The 15,009-nt window shown below is 41.4% G+C and overlaps 1 protein-coding gene across 1 annotated transcript; it reads right to left on the reverse strand.

The window, feature by feature from the left end:
• Positions 1-8,712: 8,712 nt before the first annotated feature.
• On the reverse strand, positions 8,713-9,900 carry s1pr3a (sphingosine-1-phosphate receptor 3a; the record flags this gene model as incomplete). The annotated part of the gene is made up of 1 exon (XM_083888072.1): positions 8,713-9,900. The coding sequence occupies one exon, from the start codon at positions 9,898-9,900 to the stop codon at positions 8,713-8,715; it is 1,188 nt and encodes a 395-aa protein (XP_083744198.1).
• Positions 9,901-15,009: the final 5,109 nt, after the last annotated feature.

Below are 15,009 nucleotides of genomic sequence, written 5' to 3' on the forward strand. Positions count from 1 at the left end.
ATGTTTGACAGGAGTTCCATCAAAGGTCCGATCTCACTAAACACACTTAGAGACAAATGCCCTCACCCAACACTGCTGTTGTACTTGTGTGTCTAACATGTGCTGGATGGATTCAGATGAAAAGCAATACCTAAACCTTTGTTTGCTACTTTTGTTATATCTCCACATCTTTTGCTAAAACTGATGGGATATTGTCTCTTTTCTTATGACATTTCGCACACAAAATCTGTAAAAAAAACCAAAAAAAAAACCACCCCTTTAACACTGGTTAAAAAAAAATATTGCTGTTGTCAGGTGAAAACGTTGTTGTTTTAAGTTATATTATTGCTTCATTTTAATATTTATACCATTCGATAACTAGGGAGAGAAAATGCCAGCATCCATTGGGTCAGTAAACCCTTTTATTAATGTTAAAAAAAAGAAGCTATTTTTTAAGGTTTAAAAAAAAAAAAAAAAAAAAAAGGTTTTTACCCACAGCAGTGATATTATGTCAAATGCTTTTCTACACAAAGCCTCACTTGTAGACTTTCATCCAGCCTCGTCTGTGCTGTCATGCTGCTGTATGTCAATGATTTGCTTGGCACGTCTTCATGTTAATTGATAGTTTATCATAAGCTGCTTTGTTGCGTTGGTTCTTGTGCTGACCGGACTGACTTGTATCTCTTGCTGGTTGCCTACGTTGCATTAGGTAGACAATTATATGTTTGTTTAAAAAAAGACTCACTGCTTTCATTGTCTTTTCACTCATTTGAAGCTGAGCTGAGCTGGAGGCTACATTTGAAGCTGATATCCTGAATTGAGAATGCTCGACAAACTCATTCTCACACTTCCTACATTTTCACAGATATGATCGCAGATATTTTGGCTGGCCAGAACGCTGTTTGGTTGCGGAGTCGTATTTGACTTAAATGTTTGCCATCTGGAACGGCTTTCCACGTCTGTTGCCTGGTTGCAGCGTTGTGTGGCGAAAACTGATTTTAGATGATGGCCAGTTTCCACAAAACACGCATTTATGACCACAAGGAAAACAAACTAGACTATACTGCCTGTGTTACGTTTAGTTATTCTAGTTTCTGTCAGCAGTAGAAGCAGTAGAATCTCCTATGTACCCAAAACAAGTTTTTTTCTCACATGCAGTACAAGTTTGGGAATATATGTTAAAAAGCCACCTGAAATATATCCATTGCAAGGATTGCTGGTCAGGAAAAAAAGAAAGGAGACAAAGGACTTGGATAGATTGCCTGCTTCACATATCCAAACACACATTTGCTCCTCTCTATCCATCAACAGTAGGGTTGGGAGGGAGAGGGTGAGGACTGAGGGGGGGGGGGGGGGGGGGGGGGGGGGGGGGTGTGGCTGAGGAGGGCTAAGGCAACCCTCATTATATGGGCCTGTGCTGCAGTGGAAGCGTAGGGATTGCTTTCATTACTGGGCCAAATGAAAAAGCACAGGCTGATTACCCGTGTGACGGGGAGAGAAGACGAGCTGGATCAGGCTCTATTGGGAGTGAAAGAGTGAATAAAGGAGGGGGGAAAGGGAAGGGAGGAGAGTAAAAGACGAGGCACTACCTCCCCAACAAGACTCCAAAAACAAGTGTGTATGTGAGTGAGAAGATGACATAGGGGGGGGGGGGGGGTTCTGCTATCGTCCCATTTTTCAAACATGGTTCCCCAGGGAGGGATATGAATAATAATAATGTCTGCGGCACTGCAACGTGTAAAAAAAAAAATCAAACAAATACCGTGCTCACATCTCTCAGACTGTTGTCTACCGCTCACTTTTTGATGAAAAGTTGGCACTATTTTTGATTCACTCATTCCTATAAAAGCACTAAATGCCTGCCTGGTACACGCATCTGTGTATATTGAAACAAATGGCTTCATTACACACATTTTGTGTGTTAATTGTGGCATGTGTGCATGTGCGCAGCTGTCACTTGAGAATGTGTGCAAAATCATACGAGGAGGGTGTCGGCAATAACTCAGTGATGGCAGGTTTTAATCCACCAGACAGGCTCTGAGGAATGAACACCTGTGATCAGCACTGAGCCAACCAGTGTGTCGGAAACCACAGAACACACACGCATACATGCACAAACACGCATACATGGACTGACGGAGTCATGATACATATGTGTATGAGGAGTACATATAAATGAAGGTGAGCAATGGATACATGCCATTTTCCCAGAGGAAACATCCAGCACAGTGGTTATGTTTTTGGCTGCATTTTTGTTGTCGGATTGTGAAGCAGCATTACTCAAAAAGTAAAAGATTAGATTTTTATGACAAATTATGGGAATCTAGGGTATGGCTCAAGGAAAGCATGGTTATTTTGGTGGTGATCCGGATCTGAGACAATATTTAAATCTTATGAAACTGAGTGGCATTTGGTGGACGTTTGCACTTATATATGGAAATAATGAATTCAATCAGGCCTGAGTTCCATTTGAAAACATAATCCATTATGTTATGAATGGCATTTTTGGTCTATTTATATTCTTTTGCAGCAGTATTTTTTATTCCACTCTTGTTTTTGTAATACTCATTTTGACCACAAAAGGGCTGTAGCACAGTAAAGGAGTTTGCCACATTGGTTAGTAAAGGGAGAGATAGAAGAGTGACAAAGTCCATATACAAGCACTCAACGTGTAAAACGTAGTGGCTCTTTAATACTGTCCTCCAAATGTGTTTAATACACGGTGTTCAATTACACACGTTGGTCTTTTTAAGGAACTATATCCATATATTCTCTATCAGCTTCTTTCTCTGAATGATGAGATCCTGCGAGTACACCATAGTTTTCCGTAAGTGGAACAATTGTGTGTTTTTCATGAGAGTTGTCTATAAATCTGTGCTTGTCCCAGATTAGATCAGAGTCACGTCTGAGTCAGAGTTGAGCAGAATTTGAAGCAGAATCTGATGATGTGTTTGTTGACCTCTGCCCTCAGAACAGTCGAATTACACACCTACACAGCCCAACTATTACATCTGTTATTGTTGCTCCGTTAGTCATGACATTGCTGAATTATCACTTTAAAATACAAATAGTTTGCCTTAACCCTTTCCCATAGCCTTTGAATGTTTTTGTACATTTACACTGCCCAAATGGACAATCCTGCCAGAGTGTATGTTTTTGCGTTTTGAAGTGGAAGCTCACTACGTAAACAGTCTTTTCTTTAATGGGAAGTCCACTGTAGTTCCCTGGAACACTTGGGAAAGGCCAGTCGTCTATCATTCTCCACTTCCAGGTGATATTTCAACACACACACAGTTTTGTGCAGCCATTCTTCTTAGGACATGCATTGACTTCCATTCATTTGGACAGCCTAAACAAAGCATTATCCCTAATTTAAATGTACCAGTAAATGCTTAGCCTTACCACGATTCAAGTCGTAGCCCTAAACTTAACCAGTTCCTCAGAAATGAGGTTCTTCCTCATTAGGATCAGGTTATGATTTCCATGAGGTCCCGATAATGTCGGTGATTTTGCCAGAAAAAGTCCCAAACATGAGATAAATATAGGAACACACTTTCTCTTACACACACACACACACACACACACACACACGCCTCTGAGGTGCTTGCATTAATGCACAAATGCAGGGCATGAGCCAGCTGTGAGCCACAAGTGAGCAACAGGACACGCAGTCATGTCAGACGTAGAGGCCACACCGTCATCGCACTCCCTTATCCGCTATCCCAGACATGCTAATCCCTACAGTTGTAGCAGGCAGGCGTAGAAAAGATAGATTGGAGGTCAGCGTGAGCAGGTGTGTGTGTGTGTGTGCGCGTGTGCGTGTGTGACACTGTGAGGCTCCACCAGGGTGAGTGCAACCGGAGTAGATGTGGAGATGAAGCAGCTGCTGTTTTGAGGAAAAATGGAGGGGTTTTTATGTAGGGTGGATATAGTTTATCCACATCTGCCACCTATCTGCTATGATAGGACGTCACTCAAAGACTGAAATATCTGGCTTTTTTTTTTTTTAATCAATTGAAGTTTAATAGTGCAGAAGAATATGAACAATACACAGTCAGTTACACACAAGTCCTCTTCCATGGAGACTGCTGGGTCTCCACTGTAGCCCAGAATGGACAAATTAATCAATGACTCTGGAGAGAGAGAGATTTTGGCATTTCTATGTCACCGTACTGCCAAAGTCGATTTGTAGTGTCCACACTTAGATGGGATAGGTGAGGTAGTAATTGGTTGGCTGAGGGATGCAGTTCTGACACTAAATCCTTCATAATGAGCATCTGTGAGTGATTCCAGTTCAAAAGAGGAGTGATGAGCAGCATTGTCCTATTAGGAAACTGGACGCTGATTTAAAAAAAAAAATATATATATATATATATATATATATATATATATATATATATATATATATATATATATATATATATATATATATATATATATATATATATAAGGTATTATATATATCCTTCCAAATAAAGCAACAGTAATGACATTAAATAATTGATATGTTTATGAAGCTGTCAGATGACGATGAAGAACATTTCTGCTTCACCTCAGCCAGAGTCTTCTCGGTCAGATCAGCACTAGACAGGAGTATTAATTGGGTGTTGAGAAGGATGAGTGTCCACCAGTCCAAACCTCAGCCAGCTCCTATAGATATCCTCCCACTGAGTGACCTTTGCCTGGTGGATAAAGCCTTCTTATCTCCAGGAGCTTTATCACCAAAAAGCTGTCTTGGTCATCACTCTCTTTTTCTCCAAGTGTAATTACACTCTATTGAATCTGAGCGTCATGGAGGTGGAAAAGGTACTCGTGAAGGGGGGAGTCATTACACAGCAGATGAATATATGTGTTCCTGTAGGGAGTGAGGTCCAACTGTGCTTTAGAGAACAAACTGGCCACCTCAAACAGGGACGCCCCCCCCCCCTCACCACTCTCTGCCTGGCCCCACTCCACTGCTTCAAACAGGGACTTGAGAATGACAGAAGTGTTTCACACTGGCACATTCAGCGGCTCGGACCAGATGGAGTCTTTGTTCTTTCACGGGGGAAAAAACACACAACTCACAGTCTGCACTGTACAAAAACAGTGAGCAAATGCACATCTCACCAAAAAAAATGCATGCACACTTCTTCCTCGCTAACGCAGCGGTATAAAGCCAGGATCAGGATGACAGGGGGTGGCGTGATTTCTCTTGTCCTCTGTCGTGTTCACATTAGTCATATGCAAATAGGCATTGTGCACAAAGAATGACACAAATCCAGCGTGTCTAAATCCTCAAAGAAGACCTTGTGATGGCTATTTAGTTAACATGATTTATTAAGGTGTTTGACCCAGTTTAGCACATGAAGCTGTAAAATGTTGTTTTCGGAAGGGAAAATACATTGCTGGAATCCAACGACAGAAGATAGATTTGACGGAAAATCAATTTAGAATTTTTTAAGGATGTTTGAGCTGTTTATTTAGACAGAAAGAAGGCAAAAATAATGAATTACATGAATCGTAAATCGAGAAGAGTGTGGAAGTGTAACATTTCAGCTTTATCTTTATCTATTCTTAACATCTAACATCTTAATTTGTGTATGTTTTTTTTTTTCAATTTGTTGAGCCATTTTCCAGCTTCAGTGAAAAACCATCATCATTATCAGTAAGTGGTGATAGGAAACAACAGCTAATGGATTAATACTGTGCAAATGTTATTTAACATTTGTACGTCAGAGTTCATATGTCATCATTTAATGTTGTTTTTTCCACCTATTAATTCTTTTTAGATTTGTTCTAAAATGTATTCAGTGAATAATAGCTGTATCTACCTTTAAAGAGAAACTATAATCTACTGTTATGCTACAGTATAATTTACTGTTACTATTACAGGAGATCCAGGTGATTTGAGTCAGTAAAACAAACTTGTTAAGAAGGAAGATCATGACGTGTTGGATAAGGGGAATGGTGAAAAGAGGAAAAGCCAGGTGTCATTCGTCACAATTATCCGCGCGGCTCAACATTTTGGCATTTTCTGGCATGTTCCCGTATGGCGTAAGGTCACCATCATCCCCAGCTAATTCGGGAAAGTGTGTTTCGACGTCTCCGACAGGAAGAAGTCGGTGACCTTTTAAGCTGGAAATGCTCGGCTGCTATGAACACCCTTGCTGCGTTTTCCCCCCCCATCACTCATGGAGGTGGGGAGCAGAGAGACGCATCCTTTCGCTGAGGTGAGTATGAAATGCCAGTCTGTCATCTTGTGTCTGCTCTGTTATCTGTTCAATTAAAAATGTGCCCTCACTGTAGAACAGGAACATCTTTAGTTAGTGTGTGTGTGTGTTTTAAATTAAAAGAGTTGTGCTGTATTTTGTTAAAAAAAAATCCACAGCCAAATGGTTTGAATAATTTAACATAATAGATAACCAGGAGGTTATGGAGACTTTCATGATGATGGGACATATTTAACAATGGGCTCTTCAAAGTAACAGACCTCATCAAACGTGACAAACCCTCTCATGACTGCGTCTGCATTATTCATGGCTGTCTGAACCAGGGAAAGGATATTTTATGAGTGCACGTAGGTTAAATCAGATGACATTTCTCTTCTGTCTAAGCATCGAATGATAATCTGACAGATGAGAACATTTCTACGTTAATTACTAGACACGAAATAGTGCGTCTTGTATGTTCTTTGACAGTTTATACAGTGGATCAACACAAGACTGAATTTAAATGTAAGACATTTTAACATCATATGCAAAGTCTTATAACAGAGAATGGGACTTTATTTGCTACATCATTTGTATAAGGCACAACAACCCAGGCAGAATTGTCATTTACAGTCTACCATCTTTAAATTATTCACGTCTAGCACTGACTTCGTTCACTAGTGGTTAGTCGGCACGAGTGGTTTCTAAGTGTGCTGATGAAAAGAGAAAAAAATGTCCGTGAGTGTATTGTTATTATCAGCCACGCTTAGTTCAGCCAGTGCTGCTACCACAGCGAGGCTTAGACTGAAGATAGACAGACATTTAATCATTGTCCTGTGCCACCATCATTCTGGGACAAACTTGATGTTCTTGCCCACTAGTGGCGAGAGTCTGAAAATGACATCCACGGTGTGTAATGAGCATCACAGCCTGATGAGGCCGCTAGTCTGAAGAATACAATTGTAGACGTGTTTTTTTTTTCTTACAGTGCATTTAAAATCATAACAAAATCAATACAAAAAGGTCCAGTAACATTTTAGATCAGGGAACACATATTCACCATTAACTAGGTGCTTACTAACATGTATAAGTAGCATACTAGCCCTTTATTAGTAATCATTAAGCACTTATTAACACCTTATTCTACCTCTATACATAAGGTGTTAATATGTTATGCTAATAAAGAGCTAGTATGCAACTTATATGCAGGTTTGTAAGCACCTAGTTAATGGTGAATATGTGTTCCCTAATCTAAAGTGTTACCAAAGGTCCTGTAGTACCAAGAGGGTTTTTATGCACAGAAAGCACAAATTACATACCAAATGGTTTAATAGTATTAAAATGCCACACGTATTCTTAGAAAATAAATAGTTTATCAAGTGAAACAGTGATATAAAGAGTGTTTTCTTACAATAACAAATACATGCCCAAGTTTGATTGTTTTTTTCCCTCCTCCCTTCAAATAGTGACAAACTGAAATAAACACAGTGACGGACATATGAATCACAACATGAATGAAGGTAATAATACTGTCATTGTTTTAAAGGATCAACCGCAGCACTGTTAACGTTGAGGGGCCGTGTTGATCCATTTCACTCACTGTGAGTGGCAGACTCACTGGTTAGTGTTTGGCAAATGAACCGCTGCAAATGAAGAATTTGCCAGAGAACTGTAAATTGATATGTTTTCACTGACCTTTAAATACTGACAGAGCATGAAAGGATGACACATACTACTACGTTTTTTTTTCCATTTTCTGAAATTTTACATAACAACTCAATTAACTGAGAAAGTAATCGTCAGATGAATAAATTAGGAGTTAGAAAATAATAATAAAAGAGTATAATTTCTACATTTGCAGATTTGGGATCCACATCTAAAAAAAAAAAAACGTCCAACAATTTTTCATATTTTTGAAATGTTACATTTGTGTAAAGCAAATGTCATTGTTGCAAATAGTGGCTACATTGGTCATAGTGCATAAACAAAAAGTGGCTGATAGCAGGACTATGTCAGTGGTGGAGTGGAGTAAATTGATAATTCCTGCAGTTATTACACTCTTAGAAATAAAAGTGCTAAGTAGAACCATATAAGGTTCTTCGGCTTGTCTTTTTTTTTTATAAAGGTTCCACCTGGAACCCTTTTAAAACCCTTTATTCAGGAAAGGGGTTTAAAGGCTTCTCTGGAAAAAAATGGTTCTTACTGGAACCATTAGTGTTACCAAGAACCCTTGAAAAACCCTTTCTTTGGGAAAGGGTTTTTCAGAAGCAAATGGTTCCAGGTAGAACCTCAGCCTTTGTAGAAGGACCCTTTTGGAACCCTTATTTCTAAGAGTGTACCACAGTTACTTCTTCAGCTAAGCCCTTGTGTGCATGTGTGGGTTGCAGCAGAGGAAAGCGTCCCGCGTCAAACTGTGTTTTACGCTGCGCCACGTTCCATTTCTCATATACCGGCCTTGCAGTACGTGAAAAATTCACGGTTTTCAGTATGAACCAGTACACGGACCAGCTCTAACTGTGAGGCTTCATTAAAGTGCTTCTACTCAGAATTTGCTGAGCGCCCCTGCCTTCACCAACACAGCTGAGAGCAGGTCTGCAGGTCCAGAGTGTGCAGCAGTGGCAGAGGGATCTCCGTGCTTGTTTTCAGAGTTCATTGGTGTGGCAACCTTTCCTCTTTGTAGCGTGGACTTGCCAGCCCCACTGCCCCCTCCTCCCCCACCCAAACTGGTCTTACTGTTTTCCACTGTGGGTATGACTGTGCCCAGGTGGAGGTTCCCCACCACAGCAGTCCCAGAGGACTCCAAACTGCTCTGACAGCAGCACAGCACTCGGAAGAAGGCCGCCCTCATCTCCCTGCTGGACAGAGTGTATATCAGAGGATTGAGGGCCGAGTTGAGCACAGCCAAGGCGATGAACCAGTCCACCTGGTAGAGCACGGGGCACTTAGTTGGGCTACAGCCCACATCCAGCAGCAACAGGAGGAAAAGTGGGGCCCAGCACATGACAAACAATCCAAGAACAATAACCACTGTCCGCAGCAGAGCCAGCGAGCGCTCTGAAGGCCGACTGCTCACCCTGCGGCCGCTGGACGTCACCAGTTGATAGATCCTGATGTAGAGGATGATGATGGCCACCAACAGGGCACTGAAGACGCTGATGCAGAAGGCCACATAACTCTTGGCATAGAGTGGCAGCACTGTGGAGCAAGAGGTCAGATTGTCCAGGCAGTTCCACCCTAGGCTGGGCAGAGCGCTCAGCAGCACCGACACAAACCAGCAGGCTGCCAGCAGTCCTAAAAGTCTCCCTCGACCTGCCGTCTCACAGGGACGCAGGCGCACCATCGTCATGTGTCTCTCAATCCCGATGGCCAGAAGGCTGAACGTGGAAGCACTGAGGGCCACAAACATGCTCCCCTCTCTAGCCAGCCACTGTATTGGTGTCAGGAAGTACGTGTTGCGTCCTGACGTAAAGATATTGACGACATAGGCTACGCCAGCGAGCATGTCTGACAGCGCAAGGTTCCCAATGAGGAAATACATGCGGCTGTGGAAGCGTTTGTTCCTCCAGAGAGCGAGCAGCACCATCACGTTCTCCAGGACGATCAACACACAGATGAAGAGCAGCACGGCCATCTTGCAGACACCGTTGCTGCGAGGTCGGTTCCACTTCCCCGTGTGGTTGTAGTGGTTGACGATGACCATATTCATCCCGTACTCCACTGTGTTTTCCATGCTGCCTGCCATTCCCGCCCTTCCTTTGTCATACAGCAGAGGGAGCCACAGCACTGGACACTGCTGAGGGGAGGTCAGGCTGCTCAGCCTGGCAGTTTAAGGACAGTCATTTTAACGCCTCATCAGGGACCTGTAAGTCAAATCCAAAAGGAGAAGGAAAAATCACAAAAGTTACATTCACCAGTCTTGGTTGGATGGTTTATGGAAGAGAAAAATCTTTCTGATGGCTCATAAAGCAATTGCATTAAAGAGGCACCAAAAAAAACTGTGAACAAAAACTCTTTAAAACCTCTATAATAGGTTTGACTAATTTATTTTTTACTAAACTTAGACAGTAAACAGCATCACTAAGAATAGAACTCTCATGAACCACCAAAGACGAATAGATTATGCACAGTAAAACCGTTACATGCTGATTAACAATAACATGTAAACAGAAAGGTGTATTTTTCTCTCTAGTATTCCTCTTTTACTTTATTTTTTCTTTATTAATTGGGAAGACTACCAAACAAAAGTTTAAGATTAAAAAGAACGACTGAAAGTGTTTTTCTTAAAGTTAATTGTGTGGATAATTACAGTGAAAAAAACACTGTAGGGACCTTAAACGATCCTTTGTAATTAAAAAAAAAGTGACGTAAATGTTTTTTTTTCACTTTAGTTGAGACGAGGAAGTTAAATTAGTTAAAGTTAAATTTAGTGCTGTCCCTGATACAGGAACAGGACATTTCTATCATCCGTCTCCACAGACTCAGTAACCTATTGGAGTAGTTACCTTCATCTATACATCCCGGCGATGTGGCGGAGTTTTTCTTTTTTCCAGAAAGTTTTCCACTCCTGCGTAAAATTGCGCGTAAAACATACAACGCTTTTGCCAAAAAAAAGAAGAAGAAACCTGAATATATTTGACTCTAAGTTATAAATCCATCTTATCCTCACTTCCAAACAGTAATGTGTCTTCCTCTGATATCTATGAGACTTGTCCTCTTCTGTCTCTCTGTCCTGCTGAGCTCTCTCCTGCTCGTATTCTTCTCTCACACACTCACTCACTCACTCCTCCTGCTGATGGGGCGGGATCTCCCTTTACCTCTCCATCGTAGTTGCGCTCGGCACAGCCACGTGGTTCATTATTATGCCATCTGATAAAATTGTACTAGTGTGTTATTTTGTGTTTACTCTCGGCCATGAAGCAGATTTTTTTTTTCATTTTTAAAGAAAATTAATTTCATGTTTATGTATGGTAGCCCGTTTCTGCCACATGGGAAAAAAAGAATGCATACCCAGTTAAAGTCATAATTATGAGATGCTAAGTCATAATTAAGAAATACCAAGTCATTATTATGTGATACTAAGTCATAATTATGAGATACTAAGTCATAAGTATCTCACAATTTGTCATTTGTTTATGGTTTATTAGCAATTCTCTCTGGTTCCCATTGCCTTAAAATAGGCCTTTTATATGTTATTATGGCAAGGGGCTTGATTTATGGAGGCTACCATTTTTTTGCACTGACATGTTTGTACAGCAGCTTGAACAGATGCACATTTTGAAGTGAAAGCTCACTATATGCAAACAGCACTGCCAAGGACCTGTAAGTTAGGTGGAGTGGAACAGCCAATAAGGGCATCTATTCCCTTTTTTTTTTTAAACCACCCTGTGATTGGTTAAAATCTCACCATCATGCTAAGGCTGTAAACGAAGCTGGTGGTAGAAATTATATGATATGTGTTGTTCTCTCTCAGATCACTATTTACCATATGCTAAAAGATATCTGTGGTTTCCCAGCCATCCAGGTCATTGTATCCTTGAACAGCCTCTTGGATAAGAGGCTTCTAGAAAACTCCAGTTGCTTTTATCTACACTCATGGGAGTAATGCTGAGAGTTAATTGTGGACTTATTGGCCAATTATTGGACCAAAAAAACAACTACCTCCGATGCCTGTAAGATGTGCTTGATGGTATAACCTGATGTGTGTGTATAGCTGACTGCAGCCCTGATGTGGGATAGATGGCATCTTGTAAAACCAGAAGCTGACTCTGGCCAGGCCTCTGGTGCATAATCAGGAGTTAGGGCTGCTGATCGAGGAACAGGATGTCAGCTGGGAACGCCAAACCAGGAGCACATGAGATGTTGGCATGGGCATCACTTGTGGTAATGGACAAGAGAGGGTCTGGATTGCTGAGCAGTTTTGGTGTGGTAGGCTGGAAACCCAGGGTCTGGATTGCGATGGTCAGCTGGGAGGCACAGTCCTCTGACTGGTGGCTCTCCAACCCCTAAACACCTCCTAGGTGGCAAGTCACAAACTGCAAGAGATGAGAAGAGAAGCTTGGAATTTGAGTTCTGACAAGAGAAGTGTGTTGATGAAAAGCAGTGAAACTTGGACAGATGCGCAGGACTTTCTGTATCATTCTCTTGTAATATTTAAAATATCACTGATCACTGTAAGATGTTACTGGCAGTTTCTTCTCAGAAAAATTGCAGATTCATAAATGACCCCCTTGAGCTGATGACTTTCCCGTGAGCAGCAAGTCATGTTGAAACTCTCAGACAACTCATTTATAGCTGTATGAAAACATCCTAGAGGCCTTGGCTCCGTGTTGTTGCAAGCTAGATACACATTTCCTGGTTGTTTGGTGCTGTGGTCGAAAGAGGAAACGTGGTTACAGGTCAGCAGATCAGGAGGAAAATTTTTATTGTGGCCAGCCTTGTACTAGTTTGTGTAATAGTGATACTGTTGTGTGTGTGTGTGTTTCTGCATCTTTGTGTGTGTGTGGGTGTGTGGGCTCAGAAGCATCGTGAGTCAGGGAGCAGTGACGCAGGCTCGGGTGGTGAGTTGGATGTTTGGGAATGCAAAGTGTAGTGGGAAACGAAGAAGGAGCAGCAGCAGCAGCGGTGGAAAAGCGAGGCCTCTTGGGCCATCACCCCGTTTCCCACCACTCAATACGCTAAACATTTTCTGATGTCGTTACTTTTCTCAGGAGCCAACAATATCAGATTAAAAAGAAAGGTTAAATGGTGTCTGGTGAAATATTAAGTTCACCAGCACATTTATTTTATGGATTGCTTCCTAAGACAACTGGAAATAGAACGTTATCAAGAACCCTAAATGTCACAGTGTTACTTCTTATTTTAAATGGACCTGCAATTCTCAGCATTAGCTTACTCATTTTTGCAAAACCAGTCCCAGCTTGTACACATATATTTCTTTGGGTGTAGCATCTGTCGTGTAGATGAAGCATCTCCTGTGTGTATCAATATAAAACAACCAAGTTAATCCTGTTGTGCCTAAAATATATTATGCACACAGTGTTTTTACAGGATCACATATTTTCTTGCACAGAGCATGGCTTACGTCTCAGGAAGTTGAGCAGAGACTCTGACGGCTGATAGTGATTCTAACGCAGTGCATGTTGTCGGCGGGTTATCAGTGAAGCTCTGAGGTCTTTAAGGGCTCAAGGTGACTGCTCGTCTGTGGACCCGACTCGCTGCTTCTTTTAGATAACCTTTTTATCTGCATCCAGCCCAAAATAGCCACATCAAAAGATACACAAATGAAAGGATAAATGGATGGATGGAGGACAGATGGGAGTGAGCAAGGAGTCCTGGTGAGTAAGACTTAAGCAGTCCTGTGCAGATCTCCTAGACTCCTAATCTCCTAGACTTTTGACCACACATTTTGAAAATGATAAATCACAAAGAGGAAAGGTCTGATTACATGATGCTTCACAGTTAAAGACAATGAAAAAGCTCTGGACCTCAAACTGACATAATGAATTGTCGTGGCCGCCTCATCCTTAAACGTCACCGTGTCTGTTTTCTCATGATCACTACGGGACTTAAAAGTCGAGATCTTTATGGCGTTATTTATTTTCTTTATGATAGCGAGCTTTAAACACTTATCCTGGACTTCAAGCTTTCACTGTGCCAAAGTATGTTAAAAATAACTTGGATCTCAGTCATGTAAACAATCATGCCCAATTTTCTCAGAACTGCTTCACTGATGTCTGGGAAAGCAGCTTGTACAAGAATCCAGTGCGTGCACGTGTGCGTGCGTGTGTGTGTGTGTGTGCGTGTGTGTGTGTGTTTGTGCAGAAAACAAGTTGACCATGGACACGATGCATGTCTTTGCTCCCTCCATGCATGCGACTATTTGTGTAATCTCTTATCAGTTTCTCCTTCACACCACAGCCACTTCTTGTCAAACACACACACACACACACACACACACACACACGAGCACACACACACACACACACACACGTTGAGGCACTGACGCTACTCGGTGCAAAAAAAACAATTCTTTCCATGGAGAAATGATGAATCCTATGATTGAGCGTTTGTATATCTTGGCTCGCTGTGCTTTGTCTGTCTGGTCCTGGAAATACAGAAAAGGGTCAAAGGTGCACGTCCCTTGTGATGAAGACTAATGATCACGTAGTTCAGTGTGTGGTGCTCCACAAATTCTCAACTAACCCCCAGTCTTACACCAATCCACCCCAATCCCCATCTCAGCAGCAGGCCCCCGCCACAACCCTAGACCCTCAGTCTCCAAAGAAATGCAGCAGGACCCTGAGAAAGAACTAACTAACCCACTGACGGAAAAAGAGCAGACTCCAAATGCCACCATTTCAAATGACAATTAAAGCCTTCATAGTCATGCTCATGTATTATTTCCTCTAGATCTCTTTGTGGTACTAAGGTCACATCCACTACTATGTTTTCGGTAGCACTTGAGATTAGGGAACACATATTCACCATTAGCAAGTTGCTTACTAACATATATAAGTAGCATACAAGCCCTTTATTAGTAATCATTAAGCATGTATTAACACCTTATACTACATAACCTTATTATACCTCTATTATGACATGAATTAAGATTTTTCCTGCATTAGGTGTTAATACGTGCTTTAAATTTACTAATAAAGGGCTTGTGTGCTATTTATATGCATGTTACTAAGCACCTAGTTAATGGTGAATATGTGTTCCCTAATCTAAAGTGTTACCATGTTTTCATTTGAAAAAGACATTTTCAGATAAAAATTATCTGGATTCAGATGTGTCAGCAGTAATCTGCATTGATGCATTGATCACATGACCATGCACCTGG

This window comes from Microchirus variegatus (genome assembly GCF_963457635.1).
Source record: "Microchirus variegatus genome assembly, chromosome: 4".
Lineage (NCBI taxonomy): Eukaryota > Metazoa > Chordata > Actinopteri > Pleuronectiformes > Soleidae > Microchirus > Microchirus variegatus.